General features: G+C 36.0%; 1 protein-coding gene, 1 long non-coding RNA gene and 2 pseudogenes across 4 annotated transcripts; 3 read left to right on the forward strand and 1 right to left on the reverse strand.

Annotated features, from left to right (window-relative positions):
* The first annotated feature begins 876 nt into the window (after positions 1-876).
* LOC143583826 (BTB/POZ domain and ankyrin repeat-containing protein NPR1-like) lies at positions 877-4,473 on the forward strand. Its single transcript, XM_077066030.1, has 3 exons — positions 877-1,712; positions 2,658-3,681; positions 4,213-4,473. The coding sequence occupies exons 1-2, from the start codon at positions 1,161-1,163 to the stop codon at positions 3,426-3,428; spliced, it is 1,323 nt and encodes a 440-aa protein (XP_076922145.1). The 5' UTR covers positions 877-1,160; the 3' UTR covers positions 3,429-3,681; positions 4,213-4,473.
* A 3,844-nt stretch (positions 4,474-8,317) lies between these two features.
* On the forward strand, positions 8,318-9,658 carry LOC143583832 (uncharacterized). The gene is made up of 3 exons (XR_013144250.1): positions 8,318-8,366; positions 9,040-9,431; positions 9,584-9,658. It is a non-coding gene; the product is annotated as an uncharacterized LOC143583832 (long non-coding RNA).
* Positions 9,659-10,007: 349 nt separating this feature from the next.
* Positions 10,008-13,569, reverse strand: LOC143583827 (suppressor of mec-8 and unc-52 protein homolog 2-like; annotated as a pseudogene). Its single transcript, XR_013144247.1, has 11 exons — positions 13,494-13,569; positions 13,222-13,371; positions 12,492-12,544; positions 12,264-12,381; positions 12,150-12,198; positions 11,986-12,075; positions 11,825-11,895; positions 11,615-11,740; positions 10,809-11,137; positions 10,386-10,742; positions 10,008-10,294 (listed from the first exon to the last, which is right to left on the reverse strand). The product of XR_013144247.1 is annotated as a suppressor of mec-8 and unc-52 protein homolog 2-like (transcript).
* Positions 13,570-14,285: 716 nt separating this feature from the next.
* LOC143583830 (uncharacterized) lies at positions 14,286-17,695 on the forward strand (annotated as a pseudogene). Its single transcript, XR_013144248.1, has 7 exons — positions 14,286-14,329; positions 14,407-14,528; positions 14,643-14,652; positions 15,931-16,032; positions 16,111-16,275; positions 16,341-16,434; positions 16,654-17,695. The product of XR_013144248.1 is annotated as an uncharacterized LOC143583830 (transcript).
* The last annotated feature ends 3,953 nt before the right edge of the window (positions 17,696-21,648 follow it).

The following is a 21,648-nucleotide window of genomic DNA, read 5'->3' on the forward strand; positions in this document are numbered from 1 at the left end:
ATAAAGCCAATGTCTAAATCACTACAACTAATTTGTTATTTGACACAATACGTAAACTTTGGGCCAATACCGATCCAAATCAATTCGTGAAAGTGAATATCTTTTTTATTGGTATTTGCTAAAGTTTTTTATCTTTTTGTTGCTTTCTATGAACAACTAGACTACTCAAGGAAAAGAACAATTCCTAACTGTTTTCTAAATGAATAAGGAAAACGTGAAAGCAAAAGATAACATTTTTTTTGGTTGGTGTGTTATAAACCGATCATAATCTGTCTTAATGGTCTTAACGCGTCTTGTTTATTTCCAAGTTTAAAATATTTTGAACGTCTATGTATTAATTTCACACTGCAAAGCTAAACTCGAGCTGAGCTTTGGCTTGTTTAAGGAACTACACAGTGCACACGAGCTCGAGCCGAGCTTAGCTTAGACTCGTTTAAGGCTTTTCTCATCATATAAAAAGCAATAAAAAATGTATATAAACTAATAAATAAATAATAAACGAGCCGAGACCAAACCAAGCCCGAGCTTGAAAAAACACTCATAAGCCGAACTCGAGCTCATGTAAGTCAAAACAAGTCGAGCTCGATCCTATTAGAACCTAGACCCTGTTGTCCGACCATGTCCCATACCCATCTTTTTTTCCTGAACGACCAACAAACAGAGAATTGTCTAGGTATCACATACGAGATAACTCAATGACAAAAGTCCACCACTAACTGACCTAATCAGTGTTATAATAAGTGAGAATCAAACCTGGTTCTTCTTTCGTTAAAAAACCGGGTCCCACACCCACCACCTTAGACAACAAGGAACAAAACACTTGACAATTATTTGCCAATCACTCAACAACTCAAGTTCTAGTTCTAGTTCTAGTTCTAGTTCTTCCAAATCTCTGTTTGTTGCCCAAATTAGCTTTCATCAGCCGTCATCATCTCTCTGACTTCATCATCATCACCATCATCATCATCACAGATATTATTATACTTATTATTATTATTATTATACACCCACCTCACATCTTCATAATCAAAATCAAACAAACCCCAGTTGACCCATCTTCAATCTTCACCAAAAATCCTTCATTTCTTCTTAATTCATGCTTCTTCATACTCAATCTTTAAAACCCACATCAAATTCCACAATTAAACCTCAATTCCTTAATGGGTTCCAGTTCTTTTCACCAATTAACCACAACCCATCACCCGATACCCGAATTACGATCTGGTTTATCCGATTCAACCGATTTAATAAGCGAAATCACCGGCATTGACCGAATTGCCCCACCTGTTTTACCTTATGAGATCACATCACTCAACCGGTTATCCGAAACCCTAGAATTGATACTACTAGAACCCTCAAATTCATTCTCAGATGCCAAGATTGTGCTTTCGGGTGGCCAGGAAGTACCCGTGCACCGTTGTATTTTATCGAAAAGGAGTCCTTTTTTTAAGAATAAGCTTTGTGAAAAAAATTGTGATGTGAGGTTGGATATGAAGGAGTTGGCTAGTGAGTGTGAGCTCGGGTTTGATTCGGTTATGTGTGTGTTGAGTTATTTGTATAGTGGGAAGATTAAAGAGTTGCCTAAGGAAGTGTGTGTTTGTGTTGATGAGGAGTGTTTGCATCAAGCGTGTTGGCCCGCGGTCGATTTTATGGTGGAGGTTGTGTATGCTTTTCATGTGTTTCAGATTGCAGAAATGGTGGCACTTTGGCAGGTGATTTTTGAGATTTATGGTTATTGTGATGTGTAGTTGTAGATAGTTAATATGGTGCAATGTAGAGTGTTTGGAGGTAGTGCTATTAACTTAAGTCGCTTTCGAAAAGCATAAAGATTGCCTTTTGAATTAAATTAAAGAAACAAGAACGCTAAACTGTTTGGTAGGATTGCAAATCGTATCTACCCGCTTGAGTTCTTGTTAAAAGTTTAAATCTTTTTATTTCTAAAGATTACTTATTTTTTAAAATCAAAATCAAGAAACAGGGACACTGACTGTTTCGTAGCATTGCAAATGGCGTCTATCGGTTTGAGTTCCTGGAAAAAGTTTAAATCTTTTTATTTTTAAAGATTTTTTTGTTTCAAAATCAAGAAACAAGAACGCTAAGCCGTTTAGTAGCATTGCAAATGGCATCTATCCATTTGAGTTCTTGTTACAAGTTTAAATCTTTTTATTCCTAAAGATTACTTTTTTATATAATCAAAATCAAGTAACAAGAACGCTGGCCGTTTAGTAGCATTGCAAATGGCGTCTATCAGTTTGAGTTCCTGAAAAAAGTTTAAATATTTTTATATTAAAGATTACTTTTTTTATTTCAAAATCAAGAAACAAGAACACTAAGCCGTTTAGTAGCATTGCAAATGGCATTTATTGGTTTGAGTTACTGAAAAAAGTTATCTTTTTTATTTCTAAAGATTACTTTTTTTTAATCAAAATCAAGAAACAAGAACACTAGGTCGTCCAATAGCATTGCAAGTCGCATCTACTGGTTTGAGTTCTTGTTAAAACTTTATATATTTATTTATTTTTTTAAAGATTGCTTTTTTATATCAAAGTAAAGAAACAAGAAAACTAATCCGTTTAGTAGCATTGCAAATCGCATCTATACATTTGAGTTCCTGAAAAAGGTTTAATTTTTTTTTATTTCTTTTTGACGTTTTGTAGAGGCGCTTGCTAGATATTCTTGATAAGGCATCAGTAGATGACATTCTAGTGGTTCTATCAATTGCAAACACATGTGGGAAATCATGTGAGGAGCTTTATTCTAAATGCATCGACATTTTAGTAAAATCGAATGTTGACTTTGTAACTCTCGATAAGGCTTTACCGGAGCATATAGTCAAACAAATTGTCGACTCCCGTTTTGACCTCGGTTTGGACAAGCCCGGAAGCAGTAGTTTTCCCAACAAACACATAAAACGGGTCCACCGAGCACTTGATTCAGACGATGTTGAATTAGTTACAATGTTATTAAGAGAAGGTCATACTACATTAGACGGTTCTTGCGCTCTACATTACGCTGTCGCGTATGCAGATGCTAAAACGACAACCGAGTTACTTGACTTAGCACTTGCAGACGTGAATCATAAAAACTCGAGGGGTTTTACGGTTCTTCATGTTGCTGCCATGAGAAAAGAACCGAGTATTATCGTTTCGCTTCTTACTAAAGGAGCCCGGCCCGCTGACCTCACACCAGATGGGAGAAAAGCACTTCAGATATCAAAAAGGTTGACCAGAGCTGTTGACTATTACAAGTCAAACGAGGACGGTAAAGAGTCAACGAAAGGTCGTTTGTGTATCGAGATATTGGAACAAGCCGAAAGAAGAAACCCGTTGTTAGGTGAAGCTTCCGCTTCTCTTGCAATGGCCGGAGATGACTTGCGTGGAAAGTTGTTGTATCTTGAAAATAGAGGTAATGAATTCGGGTCCGTATAGAAGTTTGACTTTCGAAAAAGTTTGTTTTTTATACTAGTTTTGTATATTTCATTTGCGCTTGCTAGTCTTTTGTTTCCGATGGAAGCTAAGGTTGCATTGGAGATTGCTCAAGTTGAAGGAACCTCCGAATTTACATTAGAAAGCGTGTACTCTCAGAATTTGGCTAATGCACAAAGAACGGTTGATTTAAATGATGCACCTTTCTTGATCAAAGAAGAGCATCTGGCTCGGTTAAAAGCACTCTCTAAAACAGGTAAATTTTCTTCCTTTTTATCGTTATATACGCGTTTTTCTTGCTAAATAGTGCAGAAGTTCGCCCAAGACTCTGAAAAAAAAAATAAAAATTATTATTATTATTATTATTATTATTTTACAGCATGGGTATGTTTATCTATTTAAAAAATTAATTTAAATTAGCGTATAAAGATAACGATAAAAGTTAATTTTTATCGTTTTTCTTACGATAAAAAAAAATTAAATTTTTATTATTACTAGCGTATAAAGATGGCTATGTCTATCTATTTACTTGAAATGGGTAGATGGGCCCACTTGGGTTTTATTTTATCTTTAACGGGTCAAGTGCGAAATGGGTAAAGTTTGAAACTTTAACTGAAAACGATAAGGTTCGGATGTGTCGGTTAGTAGCAACTGTATTTACATGCTTACAAACCGTCCAAATTTTTTTATTAAAAAATTTGTATTTAGTTGTATAACTTTTGTAACCATAATTAGGAGTTTTTGTTATTGCTTTTAAATTTGTGCGTTTGCATTGTGACATGAACAGTGGAACTTGGGAAACGTTACTTCCCTCGGTGTTCAGAAGTACTAAATAAGATAATCGACTCATAGCGGGATAATGAGAATAACACCCCAGAAGAGCCGGAATCAAAGAAACAAAAGTACTTGCAAGTTCAAGAAACTCTAAACAAAGCTTTCAATGAAGACAAAGAAGAGTTTGATAAATACGCCATCTCTTCTTCATCTTCGTCTACATCCGGTGTATTAAATCCACAAACTGTTCCATTTACGTTCCAAAAATAGTAGTCGTTTGACGATTACATGTGTACTATTGTATATGTAATCACAGGTTAAAGTTTTTTTTTTTTGGTAACATAGTACATGATAGTATGTAAAAACTTGTGCTTTTAGTTTTTTTGATTAATAAATAAGAGTTTTTATAGTATGTAAGCTTGTTGCAAGTTTTTGTATGGGTCCTAAATGGCTAAATCCTACTCAATTATGCATAATATGAAAGGGGCTACAATTGTAACTTTCCAGATATGGAAGTTCAAAGCATGGCTTGTTGTCTGTAGCCAAATTGTTTTTTTAATATATTTTAAATCAAATCAAGCAATTCTCATTGGTTACAAGATATGGATAATGCATAATCTTTTACTTAAAAAAATAGACTAATAATTAACTTTCCAGATACAGAAAGTTGAGGCATGGCCCATTTTCCATATCTAATATAGGCCAAATATTAATTTTCTCTTTAAGTCACATGCGCTTAATATTTTATTATTTTAAGTCAATTTATCGAGTCGGAAGTCTCACCAGAAGCAACCTCTCTATTTATCGGGTAGAGGTAAGACTGTTTTCATCTTATCCTTCTCGGACCCTAACAAATCTTTGCTGTTGATGGGATATACTGAGTACGATTAGTACAATGTCTTTAAAGATCCGGTCTTGTATAAACATATAATAAAATCTTGGTTACGTAGTGACATATTTTTATTTTCAATTAACTTGAAATATGAGGCAATAGTAAAGAAAAAAGATAATCAAAATTTATATTTGTTTAACTAATCGGAAAAAAATAATAACCAAGATTCAAATATGTTTCATTTACCTTATTTAATAACAATAATAATAATATAAATGAACGAAACATGTATACAAAAGTTAACAAGATTAAACGAGTAATAGTTGAGATATAAAACCCTTTAAATAGGGATATAAACGAGCCGAACTTTTTTGAGCTTGGGGCTTATTTAGTAGGGCTGTCATGAGTCGAGCCTGGGTGGGTTTGAGCACGAGCTCGAAATTAAACGAGTCAGCTCAGCTAGGCTCGAGCTCCATTTTGAAGTTAAACGAGCCTAAGATCGAGCCAACGAGCCAAGGTGAGCTTGGGACGAGTTTGACTCGGTTACAAAAATAAGCAAACTCAGCTCAGATTGTTTCAAATCTAGTATTTTTAGCTACTTAGCCGAGCTCGAACTTGAAAACACTCTTTATCTCTATCTCTACTATATATAATGCATGAGTGAAGGACCTCTTAAATTTTAAGAGGTACAATCACTAATGCATACAAATTTAAAATTTTAGGGGTAATATAGTATTTTAGACATCTACAAATAATTAGTTTTGAAAGTATTTACAATTATGATTCTTTAACTTCAACAAAACTTTGTCAATTTATCAAGTAGTTATAAATAAACTCCTTAATTTTACCCATTTATTTGACATATTCATTTAAAATTTTTATTTCTTCTATATCTTTTAATATATTATGTGTTAAAAAAAACCGACTTTACCATTGCAACGTGCTTAATTTTGTCGACGTTTCAATGTAAATTTTATTTTTTTTTGAGGTGTTTATGATAATGTACAAGTCAATTAAGCATAAGAGTACAACTCAAATATACACTTATAAACCTCAAATATAATTACAAAATTAACCCCTCAATTATATTCAACTTTTGTAAGTTTAATTGATAATTATCCTTCCACTCCCTTAAGTTTATCCATATATTCATCTATATTTTCTTTGTTTTTCTTTTCATCTTTGTATATATAAATTTTAATAAATTTCAACCTTACGATGATGGTTATGAAACCAAACACAATGTTGATTCGTCATTGGTTGATGTTTCATACACACACACAATAATGGTTATGAAACCATTTTTTCGAGTTTTATTGTCCACTATTTTTTAAGAGAGGTGCACATATGTATTATTGTATTTTATGCTATTTCATTTAAAAAGTTGTTGAGAATTCAACTTATTTTTATATTTATTTACAGATGTCAGCAAAATGACTAAGCCTCACTTAATTAGTCTAGGAAAAAAAAATGTACATTTGATTATATGTTAAAAAATGAAGATGTTTTTTAATCATTTGTTAATATTGATTTGATATTTGTTATCTTTATGATCTGATTATTGCATGTCTTGTAGCGCGGGTTTAGTACTATTATTAATTTATTATAAATAAATAGAAGTTGAAACGAGGCAGAGTAGAAGAAGAAGAAGAAGAATAGAAATGGTGGTTCGGTTGAGATTGGCTAGGTTAGGATGCCGGAATCGGCCGTTTTACCGGGTTATGGCCGCCGATAGCCGATCACCGAGAGACGGGAAACATATAGAGGTTCTCGGTTATTATAATCCTTTACCAGCTTCTTCTATATTCATTTCATATAATATTATTAATTGTATAAACATTTTGGATTTTGATTAATTATTTAATTAGTGTTAGCTATCTGGATCATGATAATAACAACTTAGGTTATCAAATTACATCAACACATAGATGTGTGCACTGTTCGGTTTGGGTCCGTTTTGAGCTAAAAACCAGTCTTTTCGGTTCGGTTTCGCTTTTGTAAATTGAGCTTGAATAATTTGGGCTGAAAATGTTCAACAACCGAAACTTTAGTTTCTGAATTTTCGAAAACCGGTCAGTTTCGGTTTTTGGTTTGGTTTTGTCATATGAGATTGAATACTTTGGGCTGAAAATATTCAAAAACCGAAACTTTAGTTTCTGAATTTTCGAAAACCGTTCAGCTTTTGGTTTGGTTTTGTCATTTGAGCTTGAAAATTTTGTGCCGAAAATAATTTCAAAAACCGAAACTTCAGTTTTTGAAAACCGTTTGGTTTATTCGGTGTTGTCATTTGAGCTTGAAAACTTTGTGTCGAACCAATGTTCAAACACCGAAAATTCAATTTTTGTATTTGTAAGCCGTTTGGTTTCAGTTTTTCGGTTTTTAGTTCAGTTTGGTTTTGTCATTTGTGCTTAAAAATTTTGGGCCGATAAAATATTCAAAAACCGAAACTTTAATTTTTGAAAACATTTCAGTTTCAGTTTAGTTCGGTTTTGTCATTTGTGCTTGAAAATTTCGGGTCAAAAATAATTAAAAAACCGAGACTTCAATTTTTGAATTTTTAAAAACCGTTCGGTTTCGGTTTTTAAGGAGTAGCAGCCCTAAGATTATTAGTATTATTGCAGCTGGTATCAAACTGATTACTCTGACATCATTGTTTGACTGGTTAACAGTCAGATAATACAAGTTACATGAACATCCAAACATCCGTAAGCTTAAAGTCATTATTAGGTATATGTAGGGGTGTACACGGACCGGACGGACACGGACGAGACCTTGTCCGTGTCCGTCCGTTAAGCTTTTGACGGACAAACGGACGGTTCACGAACACTCTACCGAACGAAAATTCATGTCCGTGTCCGTCCATTAAGAAATTGAGTTTGTCCGTGTCCGTCCGTTAATATTGTAAACGGATGTTAACAAACACTAATGGACATTAATGGACAAAACAGACACTAATCGACTCTAATGGACAAACAAACATATGAACATTAATGGACACTAATAGACAACGAACACTAATACTGTCATTAAGTAAGAACAAACATACACAAACCTATCCGTACGGACGTTACCGAACGGACATTACTGGACGTAATCGAACAGACATTAACGTGCGTTCACGGACACTATTGAACGGACATGGCCTTTGTCCATGTTCGTCCATTAAGCTTACCAAACGAAAATTTTTTGTCCATGTCCGGTTCATTTATTAAACGGACAAACACAAATGAACTTCTTGCCGAACGGTATATGAGTTGCTAATTGGTGGTTGATTGCCTTGTTAATACAGGACAAGATGGCGGTAAACGAATGGGGCTCAACTTTGAACGTGTGAAGTAAGTTTTTGATACATCGTTTACGTATTAATATCAGCTTTCATGTGATCGTATTGGAAAATTTCTTGTGTTTGGTTGATTAATAGTGGAACACTATTAGCAATTTAGCATGCTTATCTTTCAGAGTTATTCTAGTTATATTTTTGGTTCTCAATTTTATATTTTTTTAAAGACAAGTTGACTTTTAAGCTATGCAGTCGATATCGCCAATATATCACCGATATATCGGTTATCGGTCCCTTGGTGAAATATCAGTCAGAATATCGGTACCGATAATATCAACGATATTGACCGATATTGGACTGATATATCACAGATATTATATCTGCTATCAGTGTTTTAAGTCTTAATTAATAATTATCAACTTTTAGTGTTCAATGTTAGTGTTTAAGTCTTAATCAATTCTTACTTGCTACGATTGTTAGTGTTTTGCAATTTGCGAAAGGGTTAATTTGTTAATGGTAGGAGACTATACTGAATTATTAGTGTTATGTATATATATATATGAATTTTACATGATATTTTCCCACCGATATCTCAGATATCGGTCCTTGACCGATATCCGATTTTTTTTCCCATTAACTGCTTAGCTTTTAAGACATGTTGGTGTATGGAAGTCTATATCTATTTCATTTTTATAAACTTATTTGGATGTTTTCCTTTTGGTGTATAGATTTTGGCTATCAGTTGGTGCACAACCATCGGATCCGGTTCAACGGCTTTTATTTAGAGCAGGGCTGCTACCACCACCACCCATGGTTGCAATGGGTCGGAAAGGTGGGCCCCGTGACAACCGCCCAGTTGACCCGTTGAGTGGACGGGTCTTGATGCCCGAGCAACCAATTAAAACAAATGGATCTGTGGATGCTTAAGTACACAATCTTAACTTCCCAACTGTTGGTTTGATTTTAGTTGAATTTTGAAGTTATGTTTTAATATTAGTACCATCAGCTTTGCAGATCCTGTTATTTGAATACTTTCCCAGCTTAATAAGTTCCTTGATATTTTAGACATTCATTTATATTATTATTCGCGTTTGAAATTTTGATACAACAATGACGCGACGTATGAGAAAATGGTGATTATTTGACGATACACAAATCATACATTTTGATATTTGAATACGATGAACCACGCATGTCTAGATAGCTCGTGGCTCGAAGCTTTTCTAAGAAAAAACTTTTAACGAAGGTCGCGTGTAAACAAGACAAGTCGAGCTTGCTTGGTTTGTAAACGAGCAGAGCTTGAGCCATGGTTGGCTCACTCATTTTGCTCACTTCAGTTAAACTTTTACATCTTTGTGAATTGTTTCATTCACATGACGACTAGATTAAAATACATATTGCATTTAGTTACTCAGATTCACATATATTACGATTATTACTACCGAATTCAAAAGTGAGCACACATAACTAATCAACTGGTACAATCTCATTAGTTATGAATTTGTATCAATCAAATAGAAACCGAATCTAAAAGATCCACGAGCACTTGGCTGTCAGCAAAGGTGCATTTAAAAAGTTTGAGAAAGATACAAGACGATCACGAGCACTTGGCTGTCAGCAAAGGTGCATTTAAAAAGTTTGAGAAAGATACAAGACGATCACGACAAATAAGATAGCATTTAGTTTAGTGCATAAACACTGTGTGATAAGATTAAGTTAAACCCTGGGCTTCTTACCAGGATGAGACTCATCATCACCGCTGCCGCCATCGTCTTTGTGCATATTCTTTTTGGCCAGTATCTTGTTAATCTTGTGGAGCTCATTTGTAATCTTTTGATCTTTATTCTGCTTTCTCGTTTTGCGCCCGTCTTGCATCTTCACACCAAACTGAAATGCAGCCTTGGGCATCGCTTCCTTCTGCTCGTTGTATGTCGCCCACTCCTCTTCTGTCTCAAAGTCCCACCTATGAAGCCGCCCCTTAGCCTACAAATAAAATGAAACCCTCACATTACATACGAATTAATCAATTTTTACAGAAAAACTATATAAATAAATAAACAGCAGCAACACTTACTCGCCCACCCATATCCATTTTGGACAAATCATCTTCATCATCACTATCAACAACCTCACGATTGTATTCTTGATAGCCAGGATAGCATTCCGAATAGCTCTCTGATATGAAGTTGGGATCTTTCTCCCGGGCATCTTTCTCCCGTAGTTGTTGAAGCCTAACATCATCCCGCTTGAACACTGACCCAAGACCCCTATCTTTCTCTTCTTGGGTCATTAATAACTGTTGGTCTTCTGCTGACATCTCGTATGTTTGGTTGTCTTGCTGTTGGAGGTATTGTTCAGGATAGCCCATTTGCTCTGTTGCATATTGCCACTCCCCTTGATAACCCATTTGCATAGAAGCGTCATATCCGTTCTGAACAATTTGCAAGTAGTTAGAGAAAATGATATTCAGAAGATGAGAGAGAAAAAACAAACTCACAATTTGTTCCCAGTCATTTGAGGGTGGAACAGCGGGACCGTAAGTGGGTTCATCAAAATAGGGAGCTCTCTCCTCCTTCCTTCGAGGCGATTCTTCCATGTCTTGTGAAAGAGGGCTCTGGCTCATATCTTTGCTAGGGATGGCGTAGTCGATTCCCTCGCCTACAAAAATATCATCTTCCTCAACACGAGCAACAGGTTCGATTTTTTTAGGAGGTGGTGGCGGTGGAGGTGGCAGAGATTCTCTCTCGGTATGATGATGTTTTGCCTTTGAGGCATCAGGTTTTGAACTTTTCTCATCATAATCACCAGAAACAGCTGAGAGCTTTCCTGTGTAATCAAAATACACAAACATATGTAACAACAACACATGCTATAATATAGAGATGAAATGCAACATAATAGGTAAGAAAGTGCATGTGTATATATACATGATAAAGGGTACAAAACAGCCTAGTGTGCTAAATATAATCTTGAAACAAAAAGTCCTTGTATGGCTTGAAATTATTTGTATGTGTTTGGTTTAGGAGACACAATGTTGTTATAACTATGAAGGGGTTGATACGATTATTCGGCTTCATTTAAGTCAACAAATTTTAACGGTTGTCTATGTCAATGATATAGTGATAAAACCAGAAATAGAAACTTAAAAAGTGTTTCTTGAAGCACGGTTAAAAAAAACTAATAATAAAAAATAACCCTGATACTTTAATTTAGGAGTATGATGCTACATATATGTACTTAATTTAGCTCTTATAGTGATGCTCTTTAGAGGAAGTTAGGAAACAAAGGATGAAAAATTTATACCTTTACCATCCTTGTCTTTCTTCTTCTTCTTAAGAACCTTCCCAGATGATCCGAGGAGCGAGGTAACGACATAATTTTCACAATTCGATCAAGCACAGACCCATCAACACTCACGGTAACCATTTCCTGCCATACATCATATTACATACTTGAGGATCACATCACTTACAAAAAACGAACATAATTAAACTATTATAATTTATAAATAACCTCGGGCTCTGGGCAGTCAGCTTGTTGCTTCTGTGGACAGTTGTCGGGATATCATGAGAAAACCCACTCTCCTGTTACCATTCAGAACTTGTTATTTAAAGTCACGATAAAATAATAATAATAATAATAATAATAAGGAAAAACATAAAAAAAGAAGTTACCATGTCAAAAATAAAAGCCATTCTTCCAGGAAGGAACAAATCATTTGGCTTGACAGCCGTTTGAGGCTTCACTATCCACTGATACACAGCCTGCAACAGAAAACTGTATGAGCAAAACACATATATTTAAGGTGAATGACGGGCTATATAACACTTGAGCTTACCTTTGCAGTTCCGGTGCGAAATGACACTGGATGGTCTTCCTTAGATACTCTGTTGATCATTATTAACATTAGTAGTGCAATTCAAATAATGGCGATATGTGCAAAGTAGCATACCTAGGCTTGCCATCAGTAGTAGCATCTTCAGTCTCCGGTTTCTTGTCTATCTCGCTTCTGACTTTGTGCAGCAAAGCATAATCCAATCCTTTGACCAAATGTGTGTGTTCAACGTCACCTGATTCATTTATAGCAGGCTCGTTAGAACTGAAGAAATAAATCATTGATCTAGTGAATGGCTAAGAGATATAATAGTATAGTAAATGTCTAAGAGATATAATAGTATACCTCCAAGATACTTGCTCTTCTCAATGGATATCTTGTGGGCTTCATCAGCTGACCTGCACGAGTAATAAAACAAAATATATTAGGCTGATGCTTCTGCTGCTGCAGATATAATAACTAGAGTTGTAAACGAACTGAACGTCCAGTGGGAAGTTCGTTTATGCTCGTCCATTCAATAAATTAACGAACATGAACAAATAATTCCGTTTTGTAAGCTTATCAAACGAACACAAACAAAGGCTGCACTCGTTCAATTGTGTTCGTGAACGCTCGCTGGTTATGTCCGTTTATCAAAATTTACTATTACTACTTTTATTTATTTATTTTTTCCCATTACAGTTTTGTTATAGTTATGTTTATGACTATTATTATGTTAAGCTTTTTTTGAATATTATGTGGTGTACTTTCATTCTCAAACTAATATATGTTCATATGTGTTTGTTAGTGTGCGGTTACATTCGTTTGTGTCCGCTTACAAAATTAATGAACGGACACCGACGAACACAAACAAGCTTAATTCCTTAACGAACGGACACAAAATTTCGTTCAGAAAAGTGTTTTTATCCGATCAAAATAGTGTAGATTTATAGGTATTGAGAACCCCCCCCCCCCCCACCCCAAACATGTTCCGTGACATTGGGCCCCCCTATATAAAAATCGAAGCTTGGCCGCTGCAAACACGAACAAGGTCTAGTCCTAATATATTTATTATCATTAATAAGAATGAACTTACAATAGATCAAGGTGGTTTCCAGGAGGAGCAACAGCATGAAAGGCACCGAATTGAGAAGAATTGGAATTCGGCTCGTAATCGGGATTCTGATCTTCTCTTCTCTCCTTAGCTCTATCTCTATATTTTGGGTTCTTCAACCTTTACTGTTTCCTCTCTGCCCACACACACAATTACTAACAACAATAACCTAATCCATCGAGCCAAACCCTATAAACACCTAATTATTATTATACAAAACAATACGAAATTGAATTGCAGAAAGAGATATTTACTTGCGAGGACGATGAGCTAGCTTCTCTTTGTGGTTGCTGCTTCGCGCCTTATTGGATGACCCCATTGTTGCTTGCTTGTATGGCACCGAGTACGCAGAACACGGGTACTTAGATTACCTTTGCTTCGTGATGCCTTTGCAGCGTGCAAACAAGTCGAGCCACTCGAGGGTCGTGTGAGCCCGATGTCCAAAAACTTTTTTAAAAAATATGTAAATTTTAATCATCATAAATATATTGAGGCAAAACTTTTTGTTTATCTGAAACATGAATCGTCATTTAAAAAATTAGAATATGTATTTTGGTTACTCGATAGGTCCATGGGTTTTCTTTAATTTTAACTCGTATTTAAATTCTCGAGGCCGGCCCTGCAAAGATCGAAAGAAAACTCGTATTGGGCTGCGTTTTTTTCAACCTTGGGTTATAACTTATAAAGCTTGTTTGGTTATCGAGCCCAATCTCAAACTTTATATAGGAAGCTTGTTTAGGCTTGTCGAGCCTCAAACCTTATGTATTTTAAAGGTTTACCATTTTTGAGCCTCTGTTGTTAGTTGCAATTTTAGGCGCGTTTATTGCGTTTTAAACGATTAGATTTCACTCCATATTTATTATTTATGTACATATTATTATTTTGTGCAAGATTTGTTTTAGTGAATACGAGTCTACGTTAGATCGGTTGTATTATTTTTTGATTTGACGTGTCTAAAAAGGTGATACATATTTATTCTCAACTTAGAATATTGATGATTATCCATTATCATGAATTAAAATTATTATTTAATTTCAGATTTGTTGTCTCATGGCTGCCGTCGTTGCCTCACATCCGGAACAAAACCCAGGTCTGTAAATTATTGTTAATTAGTTCAGTAAATTAATTGTGATTTATTAATATTATTTAAAGAATTTGGTTGTTTAGGAATTGGTGAGCAGAAGAAGATTGTTATACAGAACAATCATGGGGAGAATCTTGTGGGTGTGTTGCATGAAGGTGGGTCCAAAGAAGTTGTCATCTTGTGCCATGGATTTCAATCAACCAAGGTATGCATGCAATTTAATATACCTGCAGTTTGACCCGTCTATACACCTTGTATTGACCAATACGAGATGCATATAGTAAATCACTATATGCTTTATACTATACGCCTAGTATAGTGTTATACAAGTATACATGCCTATATGTTTCAAATAGGTCTATGCGATCCAAATATGGTTTGTATATTTATAGGTCAATGATGTCTGACAAAATCTGAACCTGTACAACTTTGTATAGCTCTATACGAGTTGTATAGATGACACATGGTGTCTAGCCAGGGGTGCAAACGAACCGAGCCCAGGCTAGGCCCGTTTAACTTACATTGAGCTCGAGCTCGGAACGTTTCGAGCTCTATTTTCAAAGCTCGAGCTCGGCTCGTTTAACTTACCTGAGCTCGAGCTCGGCTCGTTTCGAGCTCTATTTTTAAAGCTCAAGCTCACTTACACTGAGCTCGAGCTCGGCTCGTTTTGAGCTCTATTTTCAAAGCTCGATCTCAGCTCGTTTTTAACGTATTTTTTAGGGAGAGTGAAGGATCATTTGAATACGGTAACTACCTGAAGAGGTAGGTCCCCGCAAAGCCCAGTTGGACCCACAAGACTCGCCTTGAAGAGGTACATCTGCGCAAAAGACCAACTGGATCCGCAGGACCCACCATGCTCAGAGAGATGAAGACCTTACACGCAGTAAGCCAGCTGTTCCCGCAGGAAAGCCTCCCTTGGTACAGTACCCTGCCTGTCCCCGCAGCTGTGGGTACAAGCCAAGAAGGAAGGCCACCCGCACTAACAGTAAGGCTACACGCGTAAGGCACTAACTCTTATACTTCAGCAATGTCACCTGAAGAAGGAATGAGCAGGGCGGGAATATTCCCGCCCAAAAGAGCCAGTCCGTACGCTTCTAGAAGATCTTTTGTACTATACCTACCAAGGTATGGACAAATAGACAAGATCTGACAAAAGCAACCCATGAACCAATCACAGGGTGACAGCTCACGGACAATAGTACGAGGAGGAGCACGCTCCAGTACAAAATGTCACTATCAGCCGCTGCCTACCCACCAACTCCCATCGTGGCACGAACGTAGCCCATAGTTGGTGGAAAAGGAATATTATATACAGCTGGCCGTATCTGCTTGGAAACCTACCTTCGGCTATAAATACTCCAACACCTTGGAACGGTATCATCATCTTCTCTCTAGCTATTTCTCTCTATATACGCTTATATTCAGAGCAACCTAGTCTGATTCTCACGCCGGAGGGTGGTCACAAAGAGGAACCCCCCCCTTCTCAGTGACGAGCTTACGGTGTCTGTTTTGCAGGTTGAGAAGAATAACCATCTTGCCGGACCTAACCCTCGTGGGAAACATCTACTTAACCCTAAGATTATCCTTAATCTGTCGGGGTCACTTAGTGTTTCTTCACTACCTTAGAGAGGCTGATGACTTGCATTCCGTTATCCAACATTTTCGTGAAAATAATCGTGTAATACGAGCAATTCTTGGTCACAGTAAAGGTATTTCAAGAACACGGCTGCAATACACGCCAACGTTGACTATTTTGACCTTAGTTGATGATACATTATTACTTGCAGGTGGCAATGTGGTGCTCCTGTATGCGGCTAAGTATCATGACGTGCACCTCGTCATCAATGTGTCGGGGCGTTATAAGACCGAGGGTGGCGTTGAGGAGCGTTTGGGAAAAGGGTTTTTGGAGAAAGTGAAAGAAAATTGATTTATTGATGTTGGATCCAAAACAGGTATTCAACTATTCATATAAAGTTTAATGCTTGTGGTTCATTATTCTGACTAATTTTCTGTGTAGGTGAGGTTTTATATCGTGTGACCGAAGAAAGTTTGATGGAGCGTTTGAATACAAATATGCACGAAGCATGCCTGCAAATCAACAAAGATTGCAAGTAAGATAAACAAAAGTCAAACCTATTAATTTCCCGATCCAAATTCGACAAACGTTTTTATATAGCTAAATGTGGCTGTAAACATTCTATGCATAAAACAATGACGCTTCTCGAATTTGGAATTAAGAGTTTGACCACAAAAAGTCAAATGCAGACTCTATTATTTAACCTTGATCATTTGTTTTGTATATTTCTTTATTAAATTTTGTGTTTTTACAGGGTGTTGACCATTCACGGATCCAGTGATTCGATTGTTCGAGTGAAGGAGGCTAAAGAGTTTGCGAAAGTTATACCGAACCACAAGCTGGAAATCATTAAAGGTGCTAACCATGGATACTCAAAGCATCAAAATGAGTTACTTCCATTGTTTTGTCTTTCATAAAGTAACCTCTAAATCACAACCAAGATGTATGTTCCACTCGGTATACTTGCTAGATTCATTTTGTAAAATTACTTAATTGTCCCCAAGTTTTACTTTGAAGTTTATGGTCTTATTCACACAGTTGAGTTGACTGAGATACTAATGGTCAATTTAGAATTTACCTGGAATTGTGTTTTATGATTTGATTATGGTTATTCTATAACCTAATACCTTTAAAGCTAATATATTTTGGAAAACTTCTATTACGATTTTTATTATCTAAAAATGTGCTTGAATTGGCCTGCACCAAGAACCGAACCATTTATCCCAGTAACCAAAATAACTATAAACCGAAACATTCATTTAACTCATAACACAAGCGCGTCAATTTTTTCAAAAACCGAGCCAAACACAAGCTCGCCCGTGAACAACTTACACTTGGGGCTGTAACATTCGGCGAACCGTTCGGCAGGAAGTTATTGTTATTTGTTAGGTTCGCTTATATCAGTCAGTTAGGTTCATGTATTAACATTTTACTATTAATATTTTTATTTATTTGTTTTACTATGTAAACTGTTATGTTATTGTTTTGATTACTAAGTAAACCATTAAGATTATTTTGGATACTTTGGTGTAATCCCGAATTTGTGGATATATTATTATTCTTGAATTAATATGTAACCTTTACGATCGAACATGAACAAGGTCCATTCCTTATTGAATGAACACAGACACAAATTTTCGTTCGGTAGTGTTCGTAAACCGTCCAATTTAGCAAACAAAAACTTAACGGATGAATACGAACAAAGTCTCTTACGGTTTGGTTTGGTTTAGTTCGGTTCGTTTACCGCCCTTACCTTACACTAGGGGTGCAAACGAGCCAAGCTGCCCACGAGCCACTCGAGATCGGCTCGTTAAAAGCTCAATATGGTCAAGCTTAGTCGAGCTCGAGCTCAAATGTAAGCTCGTTTAATAAATGAGCCCGAGGTTCACTTATAGAGCTCGAGCCGGCTCGCAAGCCTAAACGAGCCTGTCATTTATATCATTTTTTTAAATATACATTTAATAATTATTAACTAGTATGTATAATGTTATAAAAAATAAAAAATAACTAAATAATATATATTATTTTATACATAAAATTATAATAGAAAAAAAAATATAAAACTAATTATAATTATATAAATAATAATTGATAAATAGTAAACGAGCCGATCTTGAGTTTTGAAAATAGAGCTCGAATTAAATCGAGCTCGAGCTAGGTCTAAGTTCAACAAGCCGAGCTCGAAAAACATATTTGATATTTATTAATGGCCTGAGTCTGAGACCGGTGAAATCTAACAAAATGGGGATTGTAAATGTAATCCATAATTATAATAATAATAATAATTATTACCATTTAAATCCTTGTTCAACTTCTCTTATTACCACCAAAAATCACTTGTTTTCAGATTCACTTCAAATCAAGCAATTAAGCTTTCACAATCACAAACACAATCAAATCAAAACAAGACTAACAGTAATGGCTACTGTTGAGCAAAACCCAGGTTTGTTTTAGTGTTTTACTGCTAATCTTTATTATTATCATGCAAAGGAATCAAGAAAAACACATAGACCTCTTTCATTCACAAACTCTTGAAAAGTACAAGTATCATGCAAAACTAAATCCTCTGGATACAAAAACTATGCTCAATTCTCCTCTAAAAGTCAAAATTACAACACCAGCTATGCTCAATTCACCTCTAAAAGTCAAAATTACAACACCAACTATGCTCAATTCTCCTCTAAAAGTGAAAATTACGTCCGCAGAATTACAAGAAAAAACTATGCTATGCTCGTCCGTCCTCTAAGTCAACATTACAACACCAACTATGCTCCTTCCTCCTCTAGGTCGCCATATTCACTCGGTTGGTTGGTCGACCCGTCCATAGACCTTCCATTCGCAGGTTCACCGTTGTTGACATTTCCTTCCCCTCGGACGGCATAACCATCCGCAATAGCTTGTAGCCCGTCTTCCCCAGGTTATTGTAGTCTTCACCAGAACCATCCGCAACTTGTAGCCCGTCATCGGCATCATGGTCATTGTAGTATTCATCAAGGAATTCATTCCTATAATCATCAGAGTCGCCATCAAATGAGACGGTGGAATCATCGTCGCCGTCCGCAACTTGTTGAGCATGGAGGATACTTATAACGTAAAACTGGTAGTGGTAATAATATTGGTTGTTGGCAACAAAAATATTCATCACAAAGATCACAAGAAAACCAATCAACACAATGTGTATGAAGACATAAACCAATAGGTGATGATCACCGGCAACTATTTCTTGAACAGACATCAACACCTTCATCATCTTCTTGAATGCTTTCTTCAGCATTGGACTCATCAGTTACAGAAAAACTTTGGTTGTTGGCAACAAAAATATTCATCACAAGAAACGCAATCGTCACAAGAAAAGCATTCAACACAATGTGTATGAAGAACTCAACCACACCGGTAACTTCTTCTTGAGGAGGGTTTAGATCAGCATCCACACCTTCATCTTCTTGAAGGTTTCGCGGTTAGACTCTGACCCGTCGAAACCAGAAACATCAAAACTATCATCACTATCGCAGGCGTCGGCATGATCAGTAGAGAGGACCTTGTCCAGAACGATTACAACAAACTGGCGGGTAAACGGGCAACTAGTTGCGACGCAACCCCCTTTTGAATAGCAAATCTGATTCTACTAAAAACAAAGTTTTGGGTTTTAAAGGTCAAACAAGTATTATTCATGACCCGCTAAATTATGTTTAGAAAATCTACCGCTTCGGGGGCTAGGAACCCAAAGGTATCAAAGGCAAAAGGGGTGAACACATGTTGATTTTATAAACAAGCTTTCTCGTGTTTAGCAACTTTACCCACTTTTGCTTTCAACGCAGCCTGACCCGCCACAAACCCATTGTCCTTGAGGTTAACAAGAGGGGACACTCTTGTGAGGTCAAGACAAGCGTGTTTCCTCCTGCCCAACCAAACACAAGTATATCCGCAGGCCTTAAAAAAAGTTAATAATTACTAATCCGAGCTTGTTGTCGAGCTGAGTTTGAGTTAGTTATATTATAATATTAAGCTTTGTTTTTCAAACGAACAAGATTTTTAACCTGCGCGATGCGGCGGGCAAGCGCTAAGGTGATATACAAAATGGGATTGGGCGAAGTTCCAAACAATAACCATAAAGCATAACATATTATAAAACCTTAAAACTGTGCATACGATCGAGTCAATTTATATAATAACACGGTAACACCTACTTGTTCAAATATGTTCAACACATCAAAAGTTTCCCAGAACCGAAGAGCAACATCATATGACTGCAAATAGCCAAGAAAAAAAAAACCTTTTACATTATTTCGTATCTCAGTTTGTTAACTTGTGACTCAGTGGAGTTTTTGAACACATAACACCTTAGCAATCTTTCTAATGGTCATAGAAGGTAACATTCCTCAATATCAAGTCATACTACCCCTACACCATCACGAAGAGAAAATTAATTATGCATACTTTCAAACTGTGTGTATTTATACAACCACCTTAGGGAAAAGTGGCCACTGGTTCAGACCGTGCCAAGCCGAAATTGCATGCTGCCTTACAGCTGCCTCAACCCTGATGCTCATGATTTAAATAGGTTCTTGGTTTTATTTGATATGAAGATCTTTATCTGATTAAAAAAGATTAATTATTAGCTTACGGGTCACATCTCACAAAGCTGAAATAACTTCAAAACTCATCAGTATTGATATGTATATGTATAGGTGTCCCAGAAAAGCGTCATTATTTAGCCTTAAGAGCTGTAAATGAATAAACGAATCACCTTAATATGAGCTTCGCTTTATGGTAGCAAATATGAATCTCTACTGCAAGCTAATAAACAGATAACATATAGTGGTCAACGTAAATGCAACACAAAGGCATACCTCTAAAAAAAGTCAGCAAATATGGATATAAAAGAATACCTGAACATCAATGACCAGACCTGGTTAATAAAAATATTTTTCTTCCTTTGTCAATCAAACTAACAAAAACATAAAGATGATGTTGATAAGCCAGGCAACATTAAGAAAACAACTATGAACACATCTAATAGACAGCAAACATATTACCGGCCTAAAATCAACATAAAACTTTGAGAGATTCAAATCATAAATGTCAAGTCCTAACCTAACCTGATAGTATATTAAAAATAACATAAACCTATACAACAGAGGCAAAAATTGGCACTCTTCTAAACAAACCTCAACTACAACTATTGTAAAGATTAATTCTTGAATAAAGTGAAGATCGGAGGATGTTAGTTTACCTTTTATATGAGATTTGAAACCTCATGTTCTGGGTTATCTGTTAGGGTTTCCTGTTCTCAGTAGATAAGTGAGAGAAAAATTGGGAGATGAGATATATAAGTATCTGTATAAGTTTGTGATGTGTGGCTGTGGATAAAGGAGTAAATAAATATCAATGTGTGGCTGAGAATAGAGGGTTTCATGAATAGTAAAATAGAGAGACTGACATGAAGTTAGTTTTTTATATATATATATAACTGGAGCGAAGTTAGTTTTTGATATATATATATATAACTGGAGCGACCTACAATCTTTTCAACACTTGTCAACCGTTTTGTAAAAAGTTCGTTTCTTTAAAAAAAACCCGTTAATTTCCTTACAAGACGCCACCTGTGGTTGGTTGGTTGGTTCGGAGTTTAAAGCTTGTGGGGCTGGATTGGTAACGTTATGAATTTACAAGGACTAAACTTGTGTTTCTTTGAAACTTGCTGGAGTATATCTATTTAAAGCGGCACTTAAAAGTGTAGTGTGTTGTG

This window comes from Bidens hawaiensis, unplaced genomic scaffold (assembly GCF_021521415.1).
Source record: "Bidens hawaiensis isolate Kalapana, Puna unplaced genomic scaffold, B.hawaiensis_p1.1 tig00032546_1, whole genome shotgun sequence".
In the NCBI taxonomy this organism is placed as follows: domain Eukaryota; kingdom Viridiplantae; phylum Streptophyta; class Magnoliopsida; order Asterales; family Asteraceae; genus Bidens; species Bidens hawaiensis.

What these genes read in the sequence shown, in the direction of transcription:
- LOC143583826 (XM_077066030.1), top strand. Translation starts at nt 1,161, where the DNA reads ATGGGTTCCAGTTCTTTTCACCAATTAACCACAACCCATCACCCGATA. An exon ending in AAATGGTGGCACTTTGGCAG is followed by an intron (nt 1,713 to 2,657) that starts GTGATTTTTGAG and finishes GACGTTTTGTAG; the next exon opens with AGGCGCTTGCTAGATATTCT.